The sequence below is a fragment of the Salvelinus sp. IW2-2015 genome, linkage group LG8, assembly GCF_002910315.2.
Source record: "Salvelinus sp. IW2-2015 linkage group LG8, ASM291031v2, whole genome shotgun sequence".
Taxonomy (NCBI): Eukaryota; Metazoa; Chordata; class Actinopteri; order Salmoniformes; family Salmonidae; genus Salvelinus; species Salvelinus sp. IW2-2015.
The window spans coordinates 27,832,557-27,855,621 of record NC_036848.1 but is presented as its reverse complement, the minus strand read 5'-3'; the positions used below and the strand labels follow the sequence as shown (position 1 = coordinate 27,855,621).

Genomic DNA, 23,065 nt, shown 5'->3' with positions numbered 1-23,065 from the left:
CCGGATGACAATGCTAATGCTAGCGGGAGTACGGAAGCAAGTTTACACAAATGGTACATATTTATAACAGACACTATTTAGCTCCAAACAACAAGACATCAGGATTTTGGCACTTACATTTAGATGCACGCACAATAAACATCAGAAAGAAAAGCAATTTCTTCTAAGGCAGTAAAATAAGCAGGAGAGAAAAACAGGTTGGTCATCAGAATGCAAACTACAGACTGCCTGAGGCCCTGCCTGGTCGGGTATTATGCTAAGTCCCGGGAAAAAAGGATGCTGATAGGCTAATAAAATTATAATGATTGGCGTGACCTTATTCCAATAGGAAAACCAAAAGAAAGTTGGGGTCTCGGAAAAGAGATGAGCTGGCCGTTTTTACAGCCACACGCAAATGGGTTATACATATTTGCTTCAACTGACAAGCCAGCTAAGGGTCAGTAGCTTCCTGAGGAAGGGTGAGGAGCTGGATGAGTCGAGCAACATGTCTGACGTAGGCTCTGTCCTTGACTTGGATCTCTGCTGTCCTCATTTCCCCGTCTGCTCCAGGGATAACTTACTTGATAGTTCCAACTTGCCAGAGTGCCCTAGGAGACTGATCATACACGATCATCATAACCGTCCGAACTACAAGGTCTTCCTTATCCTTGTGCCACTTATGGCGGCCTTGAAGTGCAGGTAAGTAGTTGCGTGTGAAGCAGTGCCAGAAATGGTCGGCTAGAACCTGGCTGTGTCTCCATTTTTTGAGACTGAGCAGTTTAGACTCTGGGTAGACCACCTGTTGTAGTGATGAGTCTGGCCGCCCCATGAGAAGAGAGTTTGGAGTTATTGGATTCGGATCCGCGATGTCCAATGACACATATCCCAAGGGCTTGGAGTTCACGATCCCTTCTATTTCGATTAGGACAGTCCTCAGCACCTCTTCAGAGATGTTCTGCGCACCAAGGGTGGTTTGCAGGGCAGTCTTGATGGATCTGATCTCTCTCTCCCAGCATCTTCCAAAGTGTGGTGCACTTGGTGGGTTGAAGGCAAGGCGAATCTTCTGACTGGCTAACTGTTCCTGGAACTGTGGGTGAAAACTCGTGAAGGCTTCCTGTAGCTCTCGCTCCACTCCCTTGAAATTTGTTCCTCGATCGGACAGGAACTCAAAGGGCCTTCCTCTTTGAGCGATTAAGGAACTGGAATCCATGTTCATCAGTAGATCCACTTGTGCAGCCCGGGTGGTCATGGACTTAAATATGAAAATTCTTCAGCCAATCTTTATGATATATGGTCCAAAGCAGTCCACGCCTGTAAATAAAATGTGGGCTTGTGGAGCCACAGTCGAGCTGGAGGCAGGTCAACCATCCTAGGCACATCTGGCTGGCCTCGCCACATCCTGCATCCGGTGCAGCCAAGCTGAAAACAGTGAATGGGTGCCCTCCCTCTCAGAATCCAGAACCTTCGACGTAACTCAGCAAACACCCTCTCTGGTCCCGGGTGCCTCAGCTGCTCATCATATTTCTTGATCTACAACCTGGTGAGTGGATGACCTGGGTCCAGAACCACCTCCAAAGGCAATCTCCAACACAGAATCAGTCTGTTGTCATTGTCATACTCTGGGGCCAGCTTCACCAGATGGCTGCTCAGAGGGATTGGCTTCCCTGCCTCTAGTAGGGAGAGGTCTTCTGGGAAGCTCTCAGACTGAGCATGTCTGAGTACTTCGAGTTCTGCTTGCTTGAAATCATCGACTGAAGGGCTGTCTGCACTACTGGCCGCCCCGTGTAGCAACTGCACTGTGGCTTCCAACAGCTCATGGAAAGTGTTGAACTGGGCAACATCAGAGAGAGACAACATGAAGTCCGCTGACAGGAGTCCACAGAAGGTAGGCTTCCGCAGCTCCTTTGCTTTGTCAGGAGATACTTGGTCTTCTCGGCAGGATGACTGGACCTGCCACAGGAATGGAGGACCTTGACTCCAACGGTTGTGTTCTGAAAGCTGAGACAGCATCTTGCAGCATGTGATATCGTCATCCGGATTTCTCTCCGTGTCCACGCAATGCCAGGCCTGGGGGTCCGTGAGCTCCTGTATTTCTGCAACGCTTGTGTCTACGAATACTTTGTACCTGCAGGAGTGTGACTGGAGCCAGGTTAAGACTGTTGTAGAATCTGACCAGTACGTGACCTCATGGATTTCCAGGGTGAGTTATTTTCTGATGACCATGGCCAGCTGCGCACAAGTGAGTGCAGCGCAGAGCTCGAGTCTTGGCATCGACTGTTGTCATTTCGGGGCCACTCTTGATCTTGCTGCAAGGAATACCCTTGGATCTGCCCATGGTGTCTTCAGTACAGAGGTACGCGATGGCACCGTATGCACRTTCTGAGGCATCATTGAAGACTTAAACACTTCTTTTGCTCGTTGGGAGATCCATGTCGGGGCTGATGTAACATCTTAGTAGTGTGACCTGAGACAGCTGTGGAAGTTTGTTCTCACAAATAAGCCATGCTTGGGGAAGATCTTCAGGTAGGTCTGGGTCATCCCACACTCTTTTCTTGGTCCAGAGCCTCTGGACCACAACCTTGGCCTGTGTGGTGTATGGGACAATGAGGCCAAGTGGATCGTACTGGCTGGCAAGGATCCGATATATGTTGCGCATGGTGGGTTCAACTTTCTCCATGTGACCTTGCTTGTAGCCAAGAGTGTCAGACAGACATTACCATCATAATCCAAGGGTGTGCTCTTGGGGTTCCACGCCATCCTGGGTGAACCACAGCACACTGCTCTCCGACCTGTATCTTGAGGTAGGTGTTCGATGACAGCTGGAAGGTTGCTGGCCCACTGGCGTAGATCAAATCCTCCCTCAGCAAGAAGGTGCTTCAGCTTGTCCACCAGTTTCTTGGGTTCATCTGCAGAGGGGAGGCTTTGTAGACAGTTGTCTACATAGGAACAGCGTTCTACAGAAAAGTGCACATCTTCTACGGTCTCACTGTGGTCGAACACATGCTTCTGAAGGGCAAACGTGGTGCAGCAAGGGCTACATGTCATCCCGAAGGGAAGAACCTGCCACTCATAGACATCAGGTTAATCATCACGGTTTAGGTCTCGCCACAAAAACCGGAGAAGAGGTTGGTCTTTGGGTAGCAGGTGGACTTGAAGAGAACATCCCCTTTATGTCACTGCTGATGGCCACAGAGTGTGGAGAAGGACGGAGAAGGACTCCAAGCAGAGTAGCTCCCAAGGTAGGTCCGGGAAAGAGTTGTTTGTTCAAGCTTTTGCCCCTGTAGTTGAGGAACAGTTGAAGATGACTCTGTTTTTCCCATTGAGATGGACCATATGATGGGGAATGTATCAACCTTGGTACTCCCCTTTCGACTGCTACTGGGGATACTTTCTTAACGTGGCCGGACTCCACCAGCTTGTAAACCTCTGTGTTGTACACTGCTGGTTTGTCTGGATCCTTGGACAGACGCTTCTCTGTCCCTCGCAGATGAGCCAGTACTGCCTCCCTCGGAGCTTCTAAGGGAGTGGAGTACCTTTGAATACCGTCAACTTCGACTCTGACTGTCTTCTCCTCCAGTAGATGCATGGCTTCTACATCTTGTCTGGACCATGTGACGAGCTTCTCACTCCTGTAGTGTAGAGTATCCAACTGTCAGAGCTTCTCGACATGGCTGAAGAGCTGGATGGAGAGACAAGGGATGTATGAAGGCACTGTTGTGGAGCAAAACTTTGCTGCAGGAACTTTGAAGGGCCTTGAAGGGTCCACCCGAGCTGAGTCTTGATGGTGGCAGGTCCGCCAGGGGGACTCAAATGCACTGGCTCTGTCGGATTAGATGGGGATAGTCTGATCCGATGAGCAGTAACGGCTGCACCTGATCCAGTGGTTGAAGGGGTAGGCCTTTGAGGTGCCGATATCTTTTCTGAAGGGCTTTGATCGGGGAGGTATGCGGTGCAAGGCCCAACTCTTCAGCTGTGAAGGCTCTGTGGATGTCAAAGGACCTGTTTGGTTGAGTAACAGGGTCCACAGAGAATGACACAGAAGCTCCATGGTTGATTGACATCTTGACGCACCGTACAAGGTGCCAAGTCCTCTTGATTGCCTTGGAGGGCTAGCTGCTCTGCTGTTTTGTGTAGAAGTATAGTGCAACAGGTCGTACGTGTCAAGTGACTTGTTGCTGCTCCGCAAGATGACTTGACTCATCTTCAGCAGCACCTTGCTGCTGCCGCAAGGTCGATCAACGTAGAGAGCCTGCAGTGGAGCTCACCAGGCAAATGCTCTCTGTTGGTGCCTTTGTGCTGGCGGTCTTCATAGCATTCGTGCTAGCGTTCTTTGTAGCAGTCGGGCTAGTGTTGACCTCGTGGACAATCTCAAGATGCTTCTTCTCACACTTCTTGCACTTAGCCTTGAGAGTACACTGAGCTGCTTGGTGTTCGCGTCCACACTTCCAACATCTTTCATTTGTCTTGATCCAGGATTCTTTCTGTTCTTTGGAAAGGAGCTGAAAATTGGTGCATTGATTCATGTAATGCTCGGTGGTGATGTAGAACAGACAATAATATTTTGGCTTCTCCCGTGACTTTTACTGCGGAGACTGGTTCTGTGCAGAGACTGACTTCATCCTTTCTATGCTCACCTCAGTGGAGGATGGTGGTGGTCTTGGGGAAGGATTAGCTTTACACTGATCTCGGCGTGAGCTAGGGTGGTCCCTGCTTTGGTTGCTACTGAACTGCGTGCCATCTACTTGCACTCTCGCCTCATACTCGAGCCCGTCTGCCAGGTGAAGGAGGGTTGGAATGGGTGTCTTGATGGGGTTCACACATCTCTTGAAGCTGGCTCTTAGGTTGTGTGGTAATTTAGCTAAGAGGCGGGAGATGTGTGAGCAATTGTGGGGCCCATTGGAACGGATGAATTTAGCTCTTCCGATAGCTCCAGTATCTCCTGTGTCAACTTCTCAGTTTCCTCTCCTACCAGCTTCAGGCACGTTACCACTGTTCTGGAAGAAGAACGGGTTTTTCTCTCATCTTGTACAGGAGGATAGCTGCTGCTCGTCTTGTTGTGAGAGTAATTAATTCCACTCACAGTTCCCTCTGCTTGTGGTCCCTCGCTGGAGTGGTGTGTTGTTGTGTGTGGTGTTTGCCTTGACTCGTAGCTTACCTCATAGTTAACCAGACGATGTGGAGGGCGAGTCTGATGGCGGGGATGAACCACAACTTATGGAGGATCTTCTCTGTAAAGAAAAGAGGAGAACTTAGGCTATAGCACAGTATGGAAAAATATGCCTATTTGCATGTCAACAACTAAATAGGCTATGTGGACCCAAACACATGCTGGATGCACAAAGAACAATAGAGCAATGAAGAAATATCTAAACATTATAAAACATAATAAGCATGATCGATCTACAACCGAAAATAGCCTAGCACCACAGACAAATGCTAACAAATGCTAATCGCTAATAAGCATGCTAAATAGTAATGCATTCTGGATGACAATGCTAATGCTAATGCTAGCGGGAGTACACAAGCTAGCATTAGCTAGCAAGTTTAACACAAATGGTACATATTTACAACAGACACTATTTAGCTCCAAACAACAAGACATCAGGATTTTGGCACTTACATTTAGCTGCACGCACAATAAACATCAGAAAGAAAAGCAATTTCTTAAAAGGAGGTAGAATAAGCAGGAGAAAAACAGGTTGGTTATCAGAATGGACACTACAGACTGCCTGAGGCCCTGCCTGGTCGGGCATTATGCTAAGTCCCGGGAAAAAAGGCTGCTGATTGGCTAATAGGAAATCCAAAAGAAAGTTGGGGTCTTGGAAAGGAGATGAGCTGGCCGTTTTTACACTTACCATGAAATGCTTACTTTACAAGCCCTTAAACAACAATGCAGTTTTAAGAAAATATAGTTAAGAAAATATTTACTAAATATACGAATGTAAAAAAATATATAAAGTAACAATAAAATAACAATAACGAGGCTATATACATGCGGTACCGGTACCGAGTCAATGTGCGGGGGTACAGGTTAGTCGAGGTAATTTAGGTAATATGTAAATGTAGGTAGGGGTAAAGTGACTATGCATAGATAATAAACAGCGAGTAGAAGCAACGTAAATAATAATACCCCCGAAAATATATAATAATAATGATTTTGTTTTTGTTTTTTAAGAAAAAAAAGTGGGGGGGTCAATGCAAATAGTCCGGTTAGCCATTTGATTAGCTGTTCAGCAGTCTTATGGCTTGAGGGTAGAAGCTGTTAAGAAACCTTTTGGACACGGACTTGGCACTCCGGTACCACTTGCGGTAGCAGAGAGAACAGTCTATGACTAGGATGGCTGGAGTCTTTGGCAATATTTAAGGCCTTCCTCTGATACGCCTGGTATAGAGGTCCTGGATGGCAGGAAGCTTGGCCTCAGTGATCTACTGGGCCGTTCGCACTAACCTCTGTAGCTCCTTGCAGTCGGAGGCCGAGCAGTTGCCATACCAGGTGGTGATGCAACCAGTCAGGATGCTCTCAATGGTGCAGCTGTATAACTTTTTGAGGATCTGAGGACCCATGTCAAATCTTTTCAGTCTCCTGAGGGGGAATAGGCATTGTCGTGCCCTCTTCACGACTGTCCTGGTGTGTTTGGACCATGAGTTTCCCCAAGTAAACAGATGCTCAACTCACTCTATGCTGTTGCTCGGTGCGCTGTTTTTCTCTGTATTTCTCAAATAATATAGGAGTTATAAGAGTAATGTCTAACAAGATTGAAAGATTATTGTATATTGTTATGTATGGAGAATGTGTGGGAAAAAAGTTACATGACAAGACCTGTATCGTACGAATTATAAATAATGTTATGCTCCTCTCTCCCTCTCCAGTTCCCTATGATCAGTGAGTTTGGGGAGGACAGGAACTCCTACTGCAGCTTTGAGTCCAAGGAGACAAATCTACTGCAGTCAGAGAACGGCAACCTGCAGCAGAAAGTCAGCACCCTCACCCACGAGGTGAGACTGAGAAAACACCTGGGGCTTCATTTAATCCTACCCACAATGCAGTATTTATAATTTCGTTCGTGTGGCATGTAAAATCACAGGATGAGGAGTACTGTGAAAAACGTACCACTATTAGCAAGTACACAGTGTAAACATTGCTATAGCTAGCTATAAAACGAAAGAACTACTCTATTCTTCCCTGAACAATTTATATATCACTTTGTTTATTGTTGAGAGGGCGGAAGGAGAGGCAGGAGAGGAGAGGTGAGGAGAGGGGGAGTGGTGTGAAGGAAGAATACGAAGCCGTGATTAAAAAAAGAGCGAGGGGGAGGAAGAGATTTATGGGAACATGTTCAAGGGATGCGCTTTGTCCCTTGAACACACAAGGTCAGAGCGCTTCGACAAAGGCCTTTATAAAGATTGTTAGTGTCACGCCTCAATGAGCAAGCCCCATACACAGTCAAGGCAATATTTGCTTCCCCTGCCAACCTGAAACAGTGGCTTCCACCTAGGAAACCATGTTTTCTATCCACACAGCCAGGAGGGTAGCGAGCGAGTCTGCTTCACCAGTAATCTGTCTCCACTCCTCTTTGTCACGATGTTGACTGCCTGACTCTTTGTCACGATGTTGACTGCCTGGCTCACCTTGGCCGTGATTTCAATGTGTTACCATAGACACGCTTCTGCTGAATTCTCCACTGCTCAAGCATCTTGTACTGTCATATCTCTCTTTGTCCTAAGTTGCTTTCTCTCTTTCCCTCTCTTTTTTTGTGTGACTTTGTCTCTCTCTTTCTCTCACTCCCCCGTTCTCTCTGGACCTCTTCTCCCCCCTCTCCTTCTCTCTCCCTCTTTCTCTCCGTTTTCCTTTCTCGTCAGATTCATTCAGTTTCCCTCTCTTTGTCAGCGTTTCCTCCAGTGACCCCCAAACCCCTCCTTCGTTTCCATCTTCATCTTATTCATTTGTCTTCTTCCTCAGTCATCTATCCATTTGTCCACCATGTCTCCCACTTAAATCACTGGATATAATTTACAGTATTGAGTGTCTATGATTTTGACATCAGACAGGGCCCATGTTCATAAAGAGTCTCAGAGTAGGGGTGCTGATATGGGAGCAGGTTGGCCTTTTAGATAATAATAAATGATTATATGGACAGCGGGTCCTGATTCTACTCTGAGATGCTTGAATTACGGGCCTTGATCTGTGGGTGTGAAAGTCGTCAAGATACTATTGTTGCAAATGTTCTTGTCTCAATATTACAAGTAGTTGCTGGAATGGAAATGCATGTAATGGCTGTCTAGACTGTCTGGGAGACACAGGCACTGTCTGAAGTTATGTTTGTGTCCTGCATGAGAATCATTATGGAGTATTTCTTTAGGCTTCAGACTGAGAGAAGCATTAGATAAAAAACAAACTATAATAGAACAAGTTTAGTTATTTTGCTTCTAAAAAGAAGTTTCAACAGTGAAATTAATGAAAACAGGAGATTGGGACGGGCTCTTCGATCWTTTAATTCCTCGTCTCCCTTTCTTTCTCTTTTAATTCAATTCAATTCAAGGGCTTTATTGGCATGGGAAACATATGTTAACATTGCCAAAGCAAGTGAAATAGATGATAAACAAAAGTGAAATCAACAATAAAAATGAACAGTAAACATTACACTCAAATGTCATATTATGCTATATACAGTGTTGTGATGATGTGCAAATAGTTAAAGTACAAAAGGAAAATAAATAAACATAAATATGGGTTGTATTTACAATGGTGTTTGTTCTTCCCTGGTTGCCCTTTTCTTGTGGCAACAGGTCACAAATCTTACTGCTGTGATGGCACACTGTGGTATTTCACGCAGTAAATATGGGAGTTCATCAAAATTGGGTTTGTTTTCAAATTCTTTGTGGATCTGTGTAATCTGAGGGAAATATGTGTCTCTAATATGGTCATACATTTGGCAGGAGGTTAGGAAGTGCAGCTCAGTTTCCACCTCATTTTGTGGGCAGTGTGCACATAGCCTGTCTTGTCTTGAGAGCCAAGGCTATGCTCACTGAGTCTGTACATAATCAAAGCTTTCCTTAAGTTTGGGTCAGTCACAGTGAGTCAGTCACAGTGGTCAGGTATTCTGCCACTGTGTACTCTCTGTTTAGGGCCAAGTAGCATTCTAGTTTGCTCTGTTTTTTTGTTAATTCTTTCCAATGTGTCAAGTAATTATCTTTTGTTTTCGTCTAGTTGTGTTGATTTGGTTGTGTCTAGTTGTGTTGCTGTCCTTGGGCTCTGTGGGGTATGTTTGTGTTTGTGAACAGCCCCAGGACCAGATTGCTTAGGGGACTCTTCTCCAGGTTCATCTCTCTGTAGGTGATGGCTTTGTTATGGAAGGTTTGGGAGTCGCTTTCTTTTAGGTGGTTGTAGAATTTAACGGCTCTTTTCTGGATTTTGATAATTAGCGGGTATCGGCCCAATTCTGCTCTGCATACATTATTTGGTGTTTTACGTTGTACACAGAGGATATTTTTGCCGAATTCTGCATGCAGAGTCTCAATTTGGTGTTTGTCCCATTTTGTGAATTCTTGGTTGGTGAGAGGACCCCAGACCTCACAACCATAAAGGGCAATGGGTTCTATAACTGATTCAAGTATTTTTAGCCAGATCCTAATTGGTATTTTGAATTTTATGTTCCTTTTTATGGCATAGAAGGCCCTTCTTGCCTTGTCTCTCAGCTCCTTCACAGCTTTGTGGAAGTTACCTGTGCGCTGATGTTTAGGCCAAGGTATGTATAGTTTTTTGTGTGCTCTAGGGCATCTGTGTCTAGATAGAATTTGTATTTGTGATCCTGGCGACTGGACTTTTTTTTCTGTCTCTCTCTTTCTCTCTACCTCTTTCCGTCTCTCTCGTTCTCGCCCTCTCTTTCCCTCTCTCAGCTCCAGAAGAGGAAAGAGCGCCAGGAGCAGCTGGAGGATGTGATCCAGGCCTATGAGAAGATCCACATGGAGAAGAACAACCTCCAGAGAGACCTGGACAAAATGGTCAGACATCCCATACCTCCATGCCTGCGTCCCTCCACTCTCCCATCCATCCAATATTCCATCCGTGTTCTTCCTCCCTCCATCCCTCCATCCATTCAATCTAAAACATGCTCCCAAATGTTCCCAAAATGCTTTTTTAACATCCATATCATGATCTTAAATATTCACATTAAAACTTTCTAGGAACATTTATTATTTAATGAGCTCTAAGCTACAATGGCGACATGGTGGCTAGAGCCTTACTTAACCACCATAAGTAGCTGTTCAGAAACCCCTACAATATATCAGTCTCTTATGATTGAGGCCATGGTTCTACCCCCCACCTGTGTTCTACCTGGTTATAAGCCAACTTGAAGCCCAATGAAGCAGAGATGCCCAAGATTACTTTCAAGATTACTTCCAAAAAAACGAATCTAAGAAAATCTTATCTGAAATTGAAAAGCAACACTCTGCAGTCTCAGCATTTTGCATGTGTTCCAAATGATTTTAGATCAAGTGTCCGAAAGAGGTTGGTTGTAGAGATCACCTGCCAAGCCCTGAACAATTTACAGTAAATGTGAAAACCCATAAAATGTCTTTACATTGTCTAAGATTTTAACTATGTTAGACCTGCTACTATGTATGCTATCTATCAAACCCTAACCAGGACACTRATAAGCCTAGTCTGATTCCAGATCTGTCTGTGCTTTACCCAAATTCTCAGAATATTGTTGTCAATGACGTCTGTGTGTGTTTCTGTATCTGATCCTAGACCAGTCTAGTGGAGAAGCACGTGGAGCATATCGTGGATCTGGAGTCTGCTCTGAGACAGAGAGGCAACTCGCTACAGAAGCTCAACACCCAGCTACACAGCAAGGACATCCAATACCTGCAGCTACACAGCCCAGACAATCACAGTGAGTCCCTATGGGTGTGACATAAGGCTTGAAACCCTTCTCACACACTCTATGTTGGCGCTTGCAGGATAGATACCCTTCTCACTCTCTCTTTTCTACTGGCACTTGTAGGATAGATGATACCGTTCTCAGACTCTATATTGTCAGCTGGCACTTGCAGGATCGAATTAGATTGCTAATTTCAATACACTTTAGTTCAGGAGCTGATTTGGATTAGTCAATGTCCTCATAAAAACAGTAGTCGTGCGTGGGTAAAATCACTGAGGAAGCCAAGCCAGTAAAGAAGCCATATTACAAACTATGTTGTGATAATTGCGTTGTTTGCTCTATAACATATTCGTCCATACCCCCCCCCCCCACCCCCCCCCCCCCCCCCCACCCCCCCCCCCCCCCCGTGATATACAATGAGGCCGTGACAACAAAAAGACAACAGTCACACAGTGGAGAATAAATTCAACTACACATTCGTTTGTTTCATCACAAAACCGGAGAGTAACATCTGTCCGGTGAAGTCCGCGAAGCAAATAATGCATGTAACAAACAGTTATATCACCTGTAGCATGGTCAAGCAAGTTCATGTTTTCGAACAGTTTACTAAACAGCTACTGATTTAGAACCACGGAGTTTTCGCAAATCAGCACAAAGACCACAGGAGCCCTTGCCTCCGCTATTCCAGCACCATTTCAACTTAAACATTTAAACAGATCAACAGGGCTATATATGCTTAGTTTAATACAGTGAAAACAAACTTAAAGATACCAAAAATAATTTAGTCCAATCAATGTTGCTAAATATCATGTGGCTGTCCATGGTACTGATTTCTGTGTGTGTCCGTGTGTGTGTCTGTGTTTGAATTTGTGCCTGCGTTGACTCATCCCACGTGTAGACTAGTTGAACGCCAATGCCATCCTCCACTCTTTCATGTTGGCTAAACGGTCTATGGCTCTGTCATACAGTAGACTTTGTAGTTTTTGTTGTCAGAGACTAGCTAAAATGCTTGCTACTAGCTGAAGTTCCTCACATGGGCAACAATGAACCAGCTAAGTTAGCTAGCTAGCTAGTTAACGTGAGCCTACTAGGCTACATCTAGGCTACATATTGAACTTCAATCATCTCAGGCCAGTGGCACAACATATAAATGTATCGTTAGATCAGAATCGGCATCATAATCGTTGGCCTGTACAGAGACTGAAGTCAAAACCACAAGTCCAAATCCACATCTCCATCCATAGATTAGGAAAGGGACAATTTAGCAAATTAGCTACTGCAGGACATCAACATAAGCGGACCAGAAACAGACACGTTTTTCTGAAAATTAAGTTTTGCTTAGGAAGTGATTTGATTGGTCTGAAGCCAAATCCAAACTGACCTCCCTTGGGGGGCATTTTGCTGCACCAGGACAACCCACAGTTGAGCTCAGCTCAACGCTAATTGGCTAATTATCAAGGGAGGCCAAATTCTTGCTGGCATCAATCAATCAAATGCTACGGCGGCAACATGTTATACTCTTTTGGTCCAGACAGCGTCAGATACATGGGCTACTCATACTGAGTACTCATACTCATACAGAGGACCACTGATTTCTTCGCTCTGGGTCCAGACCTGAACCCAATAGAAAATCTTTGGAGGGAGCTGAAAGTCCGTATTGCTCAGCGACAGCCCGAAACCTGAAGGAATACCATCCCAACCGTGAAGCATGGAGGTGGAAACATCATTCTTTGGGGATGCTTTTCTGCAAAGGGGACAGGACGACTGCACCGTATTGAGGGGAGGATGGATGGGGCCATGTATCGCGAGATCTTGGCCAACAACCTCCTTCCCTCAGTAAGAGCATTGAAGATGGGTCGTGGCTGGGTCTTCCAGCATGACAACGACCCGAAACACACAGCCAGGGCAACTAAGGAGKGGCTCCGTAAGAAGCATCTCAAGGTCCTGGAGTGGCCTAGCCAGTCTCCAGACCTGAACCCAATAGAAAATCTTTGGAGGGAGCTGAAAGTCCGTATTGCCCAGCGACAGCCCCGAAACCTGAAGGATCTGGAGAAGGTCTGTATGGAGGAGTGGGCCAAAATCCCTGCTGCAGTGTGTGCAAACCTGGTCAAGAACTACAGGAAACGTATGATCTCTGTAATTGCAAACAAAGGTTTCTGTACCAAATATTAAGTTCTGCTTTTCTGATGTATCAAATACTTATGTCATGCAATAAAATGCAAATGAATTACTTAAAAATCATACAATGTGATTTTCTGGATTCTTGTTTTAGATTCCGTCTCTCACAGTTGAAGTGTACCTATGATAAAAATTACAGACCTCTACATGCTTTGTAAGTAGGAAAACCTGCAAAATTGGCAGTATCAAATACTTGTTCTCCCCACTGTATAAGGTATTTCTGTTTGTTATTTTTTATACATTTGCAAAAAGTGTAAAATCCTGTTTTCGCTTTGTCATTATGGGGTATTGTGAGTAGATTGATGAAAAATAATGTATTTAATCAATTTTAGAATATGCTGTAACGTAACAAAATGTGGAAAAAGTCAAGAGGTCTAAATACTTTCCGAAGGCACTGTAAATAAATATATTTCTCTGGCCTTGCTGCTTGTTATATGCTAACGCATGCTGCGTAGCATGTCACAAACTATGAAATAACACATATGGAATCATGTAGTAACCAAAAAAGTGTTGAACAAATATACCACATGAAACTGGTTGAGAGAATGCCAAGAGTGTGCAAAGCTGTCATCAAGGCAAAGGGTGGCTACTTTGAAGAATCTCAAATATATTTTGATTTGTTTAACACTTTTTTGGTTACTACATGATTCCAAATGTGTTATTTCATAATTTGGATGTCTTCACTATTATTCTACAATATAGAAAACCCTGGAATGAGTATGTGTGTCCAAACTTTTGACTGGCACCTTACAAATCAAATCAAATTGTATTAGTCACATGCGCCGAATACAGTGAAATGCTTACTTACGAATCCCTAACCAACAATGCAGTTTAAAAAAAATATGGATAAGAATRAGAAATAAAAGTAACAATTAATTAAAGAGCAGCAGTATGTATACAAATAAGAATGTTTAACCAGTTCCATTAAGGACCCCAAAAAATTACAGCTGCGCCATAAAGGTTGCAAAATAGTGAGATTTTCGATGTGCCAATTCCATGGCTTATGGTTTATAAACTGATATACAAAACAACGCTCGATTCAAAACTTCATGTTTTTCTATTTAAATTATTATACACTACCGTTCAAAAGTTTGGGGTCACTTAGAAATGTCCTTGTTTTTAAAAGAAAAGCTTTTTTTCCAATTAAAATAACATCAAATTGATCAGAAATACAGTGTAGACATTGTTAATGTTGTAAATGACTATTGTAGCTGGAAACGGCAGATTTTTTTATGGAATATCTACATAGGCGTACAGAGGCCCATTATCAGCAACCATCACTCCTGTGTTCCAATGGCGCGTTGTGTTAGCTAATCCAAGTTTATCGTTTTAAAAGGCTAATTGATCATTAGAAAACCCTTTTGCAATTATGTTAGCACAGCTGAAAACTGTTGTCCTGACTAAAGAAGCAATAAAACTGCCCTTCTTTAGACTAGTTGAGTATCTGGGGCATCAGCATTTGTGGGTTCGATTACAGGCTCAAAATGGCCAGAAACAAGTAACATTTTTTGGAAACTCGTCAGTCTATTCTTGTTCTGAGAAATGAAGGCTATTACATGCAAGAAATTGCCAAGAAACTGAAGATCTGGTACAACGCTGTGTACTACTTCCTTCACAGAACAGCACAAACTGGCTCTAACAAGGAATAGAAAGAGGAGTGGGAGGCCCCGGTGCACAACTGAGCAAGAGGACAAGTACATTAGAGTGTCTAGACAAGTCGTCAACTGGCAGCTTCATTAAATAGTACCCGCAAAAGACCAGTCTCAACGTCAACAGTGAAGAGGTGACTCTGGGATGCTGGCCTTCTAGGCAGAGTTGCAAAGAAAAAGCCATATCTCAGACTGGCAATAAAAAGAAAAGATTAAGATGGGCAAAAGAACACAGACACTGGTCAGCGGAAGATTGGGAAAAAGTGTTATGGACAGATTCATCTGAATTTGAGGTGTTCGGATCATGAAGAAGAACATTTGTGAGACGCAGAAAAACTGAAAAGATGCTGGAGGAGTGCTTGACGCCATCTGTCAAGCATGGTGGAGGCAATGTGATGGTCTGCGGGTGCTTTGTTGGTGGTAAAGTGGGAGATTTGTACAGTTTAAAAGGAACCTTGAAGAAGGAAAGCTATCACTCCATTTTGCAACGCCATGCAATACCCTGTGGACAGCGTTTAATTGGAGCCAATTTCCTCCTACAACAAGACAATGACCCAAAGCACAGCTCCAAACTATGCAATAACTATTCAGGGAAGAAGCAGCGAGCTGGTATTCTGTTTATAATGGATTGGCCAGCACAGTCACTGGATCTCAACCCTAATGAGCTGTTGTGGGAGCAGCTTGACCGTATGGTAAGTAGGAAGTGCCCATCAAGCCAATCCAACTTGTGGGAGGTGCTTCAGGAAGCATGGGGTGAAATCTCTTCAGATTACCTCAAGAAATTGACAACTAGAATGCCAAAGGTCTGCAAGGCTGTAATTGCTGCAAATGGAGGATTCTTGATGAAAGCAATTTTGAAGGACACAATTATTATTTCAAGTAAAAATAATTATTTATAACCTTGTCAACGTCTTGACTATATTTCCTATTCATTTTGCATCTCATTCATGTATGTTTTCATGGAAAACAAGGACATTTCTAAGTGACCCCAAACTTTTGAACGGTAGTGTACAAAATTCTTGCAATCAATAGAATATTATGTATATGGGGGATACAACCATCCCAGGTTTGTAGGTTTTGCTGCGAAGAGACGAATCATTACATCACTTGTTTTGGTACTGCCCATATCTACCTTGTTTTTGGTCGCAGGTTCAGGAATGGCTGAAAAATCACAACATTTACCTAAAGCTAATGCTGCAAATAGCACTACTGGGTGACTTGAAAAGCCATAGTCATTTGATCAATGATATAATAATGCTCTTAGTAAGAATGTTTATATTTCATTTACAATCTGTAGAAACTATGAGAATAGAAAGCTTCAACATTTTTGTGAAACATCCCCAGCACAGTTGAAAAGTATAATGGCAAGTAGAAATCAAAACGGATATTTTTTTAGAGATAGATGGGAGGGGTTGAGGGTAGCAAAAAAAACAAGATAACTGGTGTAAAATGTATCGTGTTCGTAAAATGTATATAGTATGTTCACAAACTAGTTCCCAAACTTTTTCACTCAGGCACCTTTCTAGCATTGGAGAACATTTGGGACCCACCACCTAGATTCGGTCCTATGTAGCTAAATTTTAAAAGTGTGTTTTTTACATTGGATAAAAGTAGAGACTCCAAGCTAGAAAATTGTATATCATACATAGCAGTTGAGGAACAATGAGAAAGTAATTCTGCTTTGAAAGTTGATAAACTTGTAACCCCACTTTTGAGAAAATGGCCCGTGAATGTTTTGGTACAGCTACTGGAGAGCTCTTCTTTGTCTACACCCATTCAGCATCGTCCACACTCTCTTAAGCCTTAGCCCCACCCATCTCTTTAAGGATTCACGGTGTAGAAAACAAACAAAGATTTCAAGACTAAAAGTGAAAGTAGTAGCAATATCTAGTCCTTGGCCTATATCATAATCTGATTTTGGTGCAGGTCATGTTGTTCTTCACTTTACTTTTCTCTGGTAAACACACACTATATCAAATATATTTGTTACATGCACAGGATACAGAAGGTGTAAACGGTACAGTGAAATGGTTACTTGCATAGTGGAGTCTTTTGTTTAGACATGTAGCTAGCTAGCTAAACAATGAACCATAATCCCAACCCTTCAAACAACTGGGAACTCTAGATCTCCTACACAGATCATACATGTAATGTTAGCTAGCGAGCCAGCCAGCTAATGTTAGCTAGCTAGCTAACAGTACGCTTTAACTTGTAATGAAAATGACTTTCTGATAAAATTACAAATGTAAAATATCTGAAAATGTAGCTAGACTCTTAACTGTATACATGGATGAACGCTTCTCCCTCTATCATGGATGCCATGGTTGCCCTTAGTTTGAAGATTTAATCCGGAGACAGATGTTTTATACAACAGCCCTATTTCTGTGTTCTCTTTTTGGACTCTCGCCGCATTTGGAAATCATCTCTCTGCTTCCATTCCACTGATTTCAAAACTCGGTCAACTTCTTCCATGACAACGACACCGTTTCTTCCCCACCATTGTCATCAGAAGACTCTACAATGTCTGATTAAATTCAAATGTTTTGACCTAAATCTTGGATTACCTCATTGTCTGATTCATTTTCAGTCAGAGAGAGTCACTGAGCTTTGTCGATAGCGCTATTAACTTCAGGGCAGCAATGTTGAGCGCAGTAGCAAAACTTTTTCAGTTCTTCATGATATCTTTCTAGACAGGATTATCCACACATACTTTGCAGTTTATGTTCTAGACAGAAGCATGCTACATGGCAGACCAATCCAAACTCATCTCTCTGCATTTCCAGATCATCCATTATCACACAATCATGGCTAGCAGGAAGGTTCCTGTATTTTTTCCGTGGCTAAACCAACTAGGGTTGTTATTAAACAATTGTATTCATATTTACAGATGGCATACAAGTTTGTTATTAAAGCACATTAAAGTTCACATGTTCCAAAAAAACATATTTTTATAAAAATAAAACATTAAAATGCCTCTCCTGTGAAGTAGTGACGTGCAACGGATCACATTTGCCCCCTCAAAGCTTCTGAGCAAAAATGAATGTTTCTGTTGTTTGAAAAGGAAAAAAATAAATATATGGGGATTGGAAATGATGCAGACAATTACGTTGATAGAATCTGCAATATTAAAGCTAATCTACCCCATAAAAAAACACAACAACAAAAAAACAAAAACAAATGTGTGTGTTTGATGTAATTACGGACGTTGCGTGCAAGACAGTGTGTTTGAAAGGTTTTGTGTGTACTGTATTGTATCGGTGTGCGTTGTATGTGTTTTATTCCAGTGTCAATGTGTGTGCCTATGTGTTGTGTGAGGAGGCTGGCTGGCTGGGTGAGATGAAATAAAGACGTCTCCTGCTGAACAATCCATACTGGTTTAAGGACGGAGTCGGTATGAGCTTGGCTTCATGGCTGTGCCCACGCACGCTCAACCACCGAAGTGGAAAATTAAGAAACGTGGAGTTCTTATCTGGCCYTAAGTCCACTTCTCTATCCCTTATTATCCCTTCACATCAAAGTACAATGATGGATGTTATAAACACTGGGATAATTAAGTCCCTCTAGATTGATGCTGTGAGTGTGTGTGTTTGCGCTTGTGCGTGTGTGTTCCCCCTCCCCAGTGCTAGACTGTCCTGCGCTGACCATGCAGAGCTCTCGTAGTCTAGACACTCTGTCAGACCTGAAGCTGCAGCGTCTGGAGGCGGAGCTAGAGAGGGCGCGGCATGAGGCCGAGCGGGCGTGTCAGAGGGAAGAGGAAGTGAAGGCCGAGTGTGAGAGACTGCAGGAGGAGCTGAGACAGATCCAGAACAACCACATAGGGAGGGTCAGTGAACAACACACACACACACACCTAACACACTGGTATGTATAACAAACTGATATATTCTCCCTCAATTTTTTTAAGCATAGTCAGTTCTGTCTAACTCTTGTTCTCGCCTGGCTCTTGCTGTCCCATCTTGTCCAATCCACTTCGAGCACCTGCCTGCTAATGTAATTTCATGCTCTACTTCGGCAGGAAATGACTTCGCCGTGTGAGCAGTGTGATGTGGAGTGGATAAAGAAGGTGGGAGATGAGCAGTAAGTGACGAAAACAACCATTTACTATGTGACACTATAAGACCTGCAACTTTTTATCTGCCGGATAGAGAGAGGGAGAGGTTGGGAGGGACGGAGGGAGAGAAAGCGAGAGGGGACTATGAGATAAATAGTTTGAGAGAGAGAGAGAAACAGAGAGAGAGAGAGGCAGAGAGAGAGAGAGACAGGGAGACATACAGAGGGAGAAAGAGAGAGGGAGAGAGACAGAGAGAGAGAGTAGTAGCAGACAGTAATGTTTCACTAGGATCTGTACCTGACTCATATCTGAAGGTCTAGACCAGGGATGGGCAACTTTGATGGGGACGGGGGCCACAAAAAAACCTCACTCATCATGAGGTCCGCAGTGCTTTTTAATGAGCAAGGCCTTATTTCTATTACAGCATATTGGATGACTGTCATTCATATTCCATTAACTCAGCTCAACGTAACATCGATAGGTTGAGGCTACTACATCATGAGGTTGCTGCAACCTAGCCAATGAATGGAAGCTTACAACGTAGGTGCACACAGGTCAAGAGAACAGTCATGCCTTGCACACTCTTACCTGCATCTARCTGATCTAGGCTGTAATCAGTAGTCCAACGGTTGCAAAGGAGAGTATCTATTGGACAAATTCAGGTATGTATTTTCCCCGTTTGCTTCCATTTAAGAAAGGTTTTTCAATAGAATCGGGCAGACTGAATACACACCTGAACACACGCAAACAGTTCACTTTCATAGCCACATACAAAACAGCTCGTCGGATTCCTTCTCACATCTACGTGCTCTCCTCCTCTCACCTTTTCCCTTTGCTTGTGGATTTTAATGCACAACACATCAGCTGTCTGTGACCAGGCGCAAAAACATTTCCAAGCCAAAACTTCATATCATAACCGCTACACAAGGCCTACATCGTTGTCACCACATTCGCTAAAGTAATGTCATAGTCAACATAGTCTAATAGAAATAACGTGTTAGTAAACCCGCTACAATCATGCAGTACAGTGTACAGTCAGTAAGCAGTTTAGCAGTTACACTGGCGGGCCACGGTGGCAATAATGTACCCTGAACAAAAACATAAACGCAACATGAAATAGTTTTTTACGGAGTTACAGTTCATATAAGGAAATGAGTCAATTTAAATTAATTCATTATACCCTAATGTATGGATTTCACATGACTGGGAATACAGATATGCATCTGTTCGTCACAGATACCTTTACAATAAAGGTAGGGGCATGGATCAGAAAACCAGTCAGTATCTGGTGAGACCACAATTTGCCTCATGCAGCGCAACACATCTCCTTTGCATAGAGTTGATAAGGCTGTTGATTGTGGCCTGTGGAATGTTATCCCTCCTCTTCCATGGCGGTGCGAAGTTGCTGGATATTGGCGGGAACTGGAACACACTGTCGTACACGTAAATCCAGAGCATCCAAAACAGGCTCAATGGGTGACATGTCTGGTGAGTATGCAGGCCAAGGAAGAAGACATTTTTAGCTTTCAGGAATTGTGTTCAGATCCTTGTGACATGAGGCTGTGCATTATCATGCTGAACATGAAGTGATGGGGGTGGATGATTGGCACGACAACGGGTCTCAGCATTTCGTCACGGTATCTCTGTGCATTCAAAATGCCATCGATAAAAGGCAATTGTGTTCATTGTCCGTTTTACAGCAAATTTTCTGCAATTCTACACATTTTGCCATAGGGTAGAGGCAAATATTTGCAGTTTTTAATATGATAACTGATGATCACGTAGCCGAGTGATTAGATCGTTGGGCCAGTAACCGAAAGGTTGCTGGATCGAATCCCAGAGCTGACAAAATCTGTCCTTCTGTCCTTGAGCAAGGCAGTTAACCCACTTTTCCTCGGGCACCGAAGACGTGGATGTCGATTATGGCAGCCCCCCCGCACCTCTCTGATTCAGAAGGGTTGGGTTAAATGCGGAGGACACATTTCAGTTGAAGGCACTGACTAGGTATCCCCCTTTCCCCCTTTTCCCTCCCCGGTCGGTAATTTGACCATGTTTACTCGAAGTACACTACATGACCAAAGTATGTGGACACCTGCTCGTCGAACATCTCAATTCCACAATCATGGGCATTAAAACCTCTTTGGGCTAGGGGAAACTATTTTCACGTCCGGATGAAAAGTGTACCCAAAGTAAACTGCCTGCTACTCAGGCCCAGAAGTTGGATATGCATATCATTGGTAGATTTGGATAGAAAACACTCTAAAGTTTCTAAAACTGTTAAAATTATGTCTGTGAGTATAACAGAACTTATTTGGCAGGCAAAACCCCGAGGACAAACCATCCAGGGAGAAAAAAAATTGAGGTCACTGTCTTTTTAATTGTTTTTCTATGGGGAACTAGATTTATGAGGGACCTGGTTGCAGTTCCTATGGCTTCCACTAGATGTCAACAGTCTTTAGAAATTGGTTGATGTTTTTCCTTTGAGAAATGAAGAAGTAGCCCTTTCCTTTCTGAGTGTAGAGCCAAGTGAACTGTTTTGTTTGGTGCGCGCGACCTGAAACTCGCTCCACTTTCATTTTATCCGCTATTGAACACAGTATATTCCGTCTTAAATTTTATCGATTATTTACATTTTAAAATACCTAAAGTTGGATTAGGAAAGTTGTTTGAAATGTTTTGATCAAGTTTACAGGTAACTTATTAGATACTTTGTAGTCATGTTGGGCGAGTTGGAACCGGTGTATTTTCTGAATCAAACGCGCCAAATAAATGGACATTTTGGGGATATAACGACGAAATTTATCGAGCAAAAGGACCATTTGTGATGTTTATGGGACATATTGGAGTGCCAACAGAAGATCTTCAAAGGTAAGGCATGAATTATATCGTTATTTCTGACTTTTGTGTAGCACCTGCCTGGTTGAAATCTGATTTTCATGTGTTGGCATGCTGGGCGCTGTCCTCAGATAATCGCATGGTTTGCTTTCGCTGTAAAGCCTTTTTGAAATCTGACACTGACACGGCTGGATTAACAAGAAGTTAATCTTTAAACCGATGTATAACACTTGTATGATTTATGAATTCTTATTATGAGTATTTCTGTTTTTGAATTTGGCGCGCTGTAATTTCACTGGGTGTTGTCAAATTGATCCCGCTATCCCGAAGGGATCCATAAGAAGTTAACATGTAGTTGGTCCCCCCTTTGCTGACATAACAGCCTCCACTCATCTGGAAGGCTTTCCACTAGATGTTGGAACATTGCTGCGGAGACTTGCTTCCATTCAGCCACAAGAGCATTAGTGAGGTCTGACACTGGTTTTGGGCAATTAGGCCTGGCTCGGCGATCCAATTCATCCCAAAGGTGTTCGATAGGGTTGAAGTCAGGGCTCTGTGCAGGCCAGTCAAGATCTTCCACACCGATCTCATCAAACCATTTCTGTATGGACCTCGCTTTGTGCACGGGGGCATTGTCATGCTGAAACAGGAAAGGGCATTCCCCAAACTATTGTCACAAAGTTGGAAGCACAGAATCGTCTAGAATGTCATTGTATGCTCTAGCGTAACGATTCCCTTCAATGGAACTAAGTGGCCTAGCCCGAACCATGAAAAACAGCCGCAGACCATTATTCCTCCTCCACCAAACTTTACAGTTGGTACTATGCATTTGGACAGATAGCGTTCTCCTGGCATCCGCCAAACCCAGATTGGTCCGTTAGACTTCCAGATGGTGAAGCACGATTCATGACTCCAGAGAACGAATTTCCACTGCTCCAGAGTCCAATGGCGGTAAGCTTTACACCTCTCCAGCTGACACTTGGCATTGCGCATGGTGATCTTAGGCTTGTGTGCGGTTGCACTGCCATGGAAATCCACTTCACAGTTATTGTGCTGATGTTGCTTCCAGAGGCAGTTTGGAACTCGGTAATGAGTGTTGCAACCGAGGACAGACTTTGCAGCTGAGCCATGATTGCTCTTAGATATTTCCATTTAACAATAACAACATTTACAGGGCAGCTCTAGCAGAGCTAGACTGACTTGTTGGAAAGGTGGCATCCTATGACGGTGCCGTGTTGAAAGTCACTGAGCTCTTCAGTACGGGCCATTCTACTGCCAATGTTTTTGTCTATGTAGACGGCATGGCTATGTGCTCAATTTTATACAACTTTCAGCAACAGCTGTGGCTGAAATAGCCGAATCAACTAATTTGAAGGGGTTTCCACATACTTTTGTATATCAAATCAAATGTATTTATATAGCCCTTCTTACATCAGCTGATATCTCAAAGTGCTGTACAGAAACCCAGCCTAAAACCCCAAACAGCA

General features: G+C 43.5%; 1 protein-coding gene across 1 annotated transcript in view; it reads left to right on the top strand.

Moving 5' to 3' along the window:
* LOC111967671 (TANK-binding kinase 1-binding protein 1-like) overlaps positions 1-23,065 on the top strand; it is a 146,672-nt gene that overhangs the window by 69,352 nt on the left and 54,255 nt on the right. Inside the window, exons 3-7 of the mRNA XM_070444840.1 lie at positions 6,850-6,975; positions 9,877-9,981; positions 10,733-10,877; positions 18,313-18,515; positions 18,708-18,769. Of these exons, the coding sequence (XP_070300941.1) occupies positions 6,850-6,975; positions 9,877-9,981; positions 10,733-10,877; positions 18,313-18,515; positions 18,708-18,769 (641 nt within the window). The remainder of the gene's footprint in view (positions 1-6,849; positions 6,976-9,876; positions 9,982-10,732; positions 10,878-18,312; positions 18,516-18,707; positions 18,770-23,065) is intronic.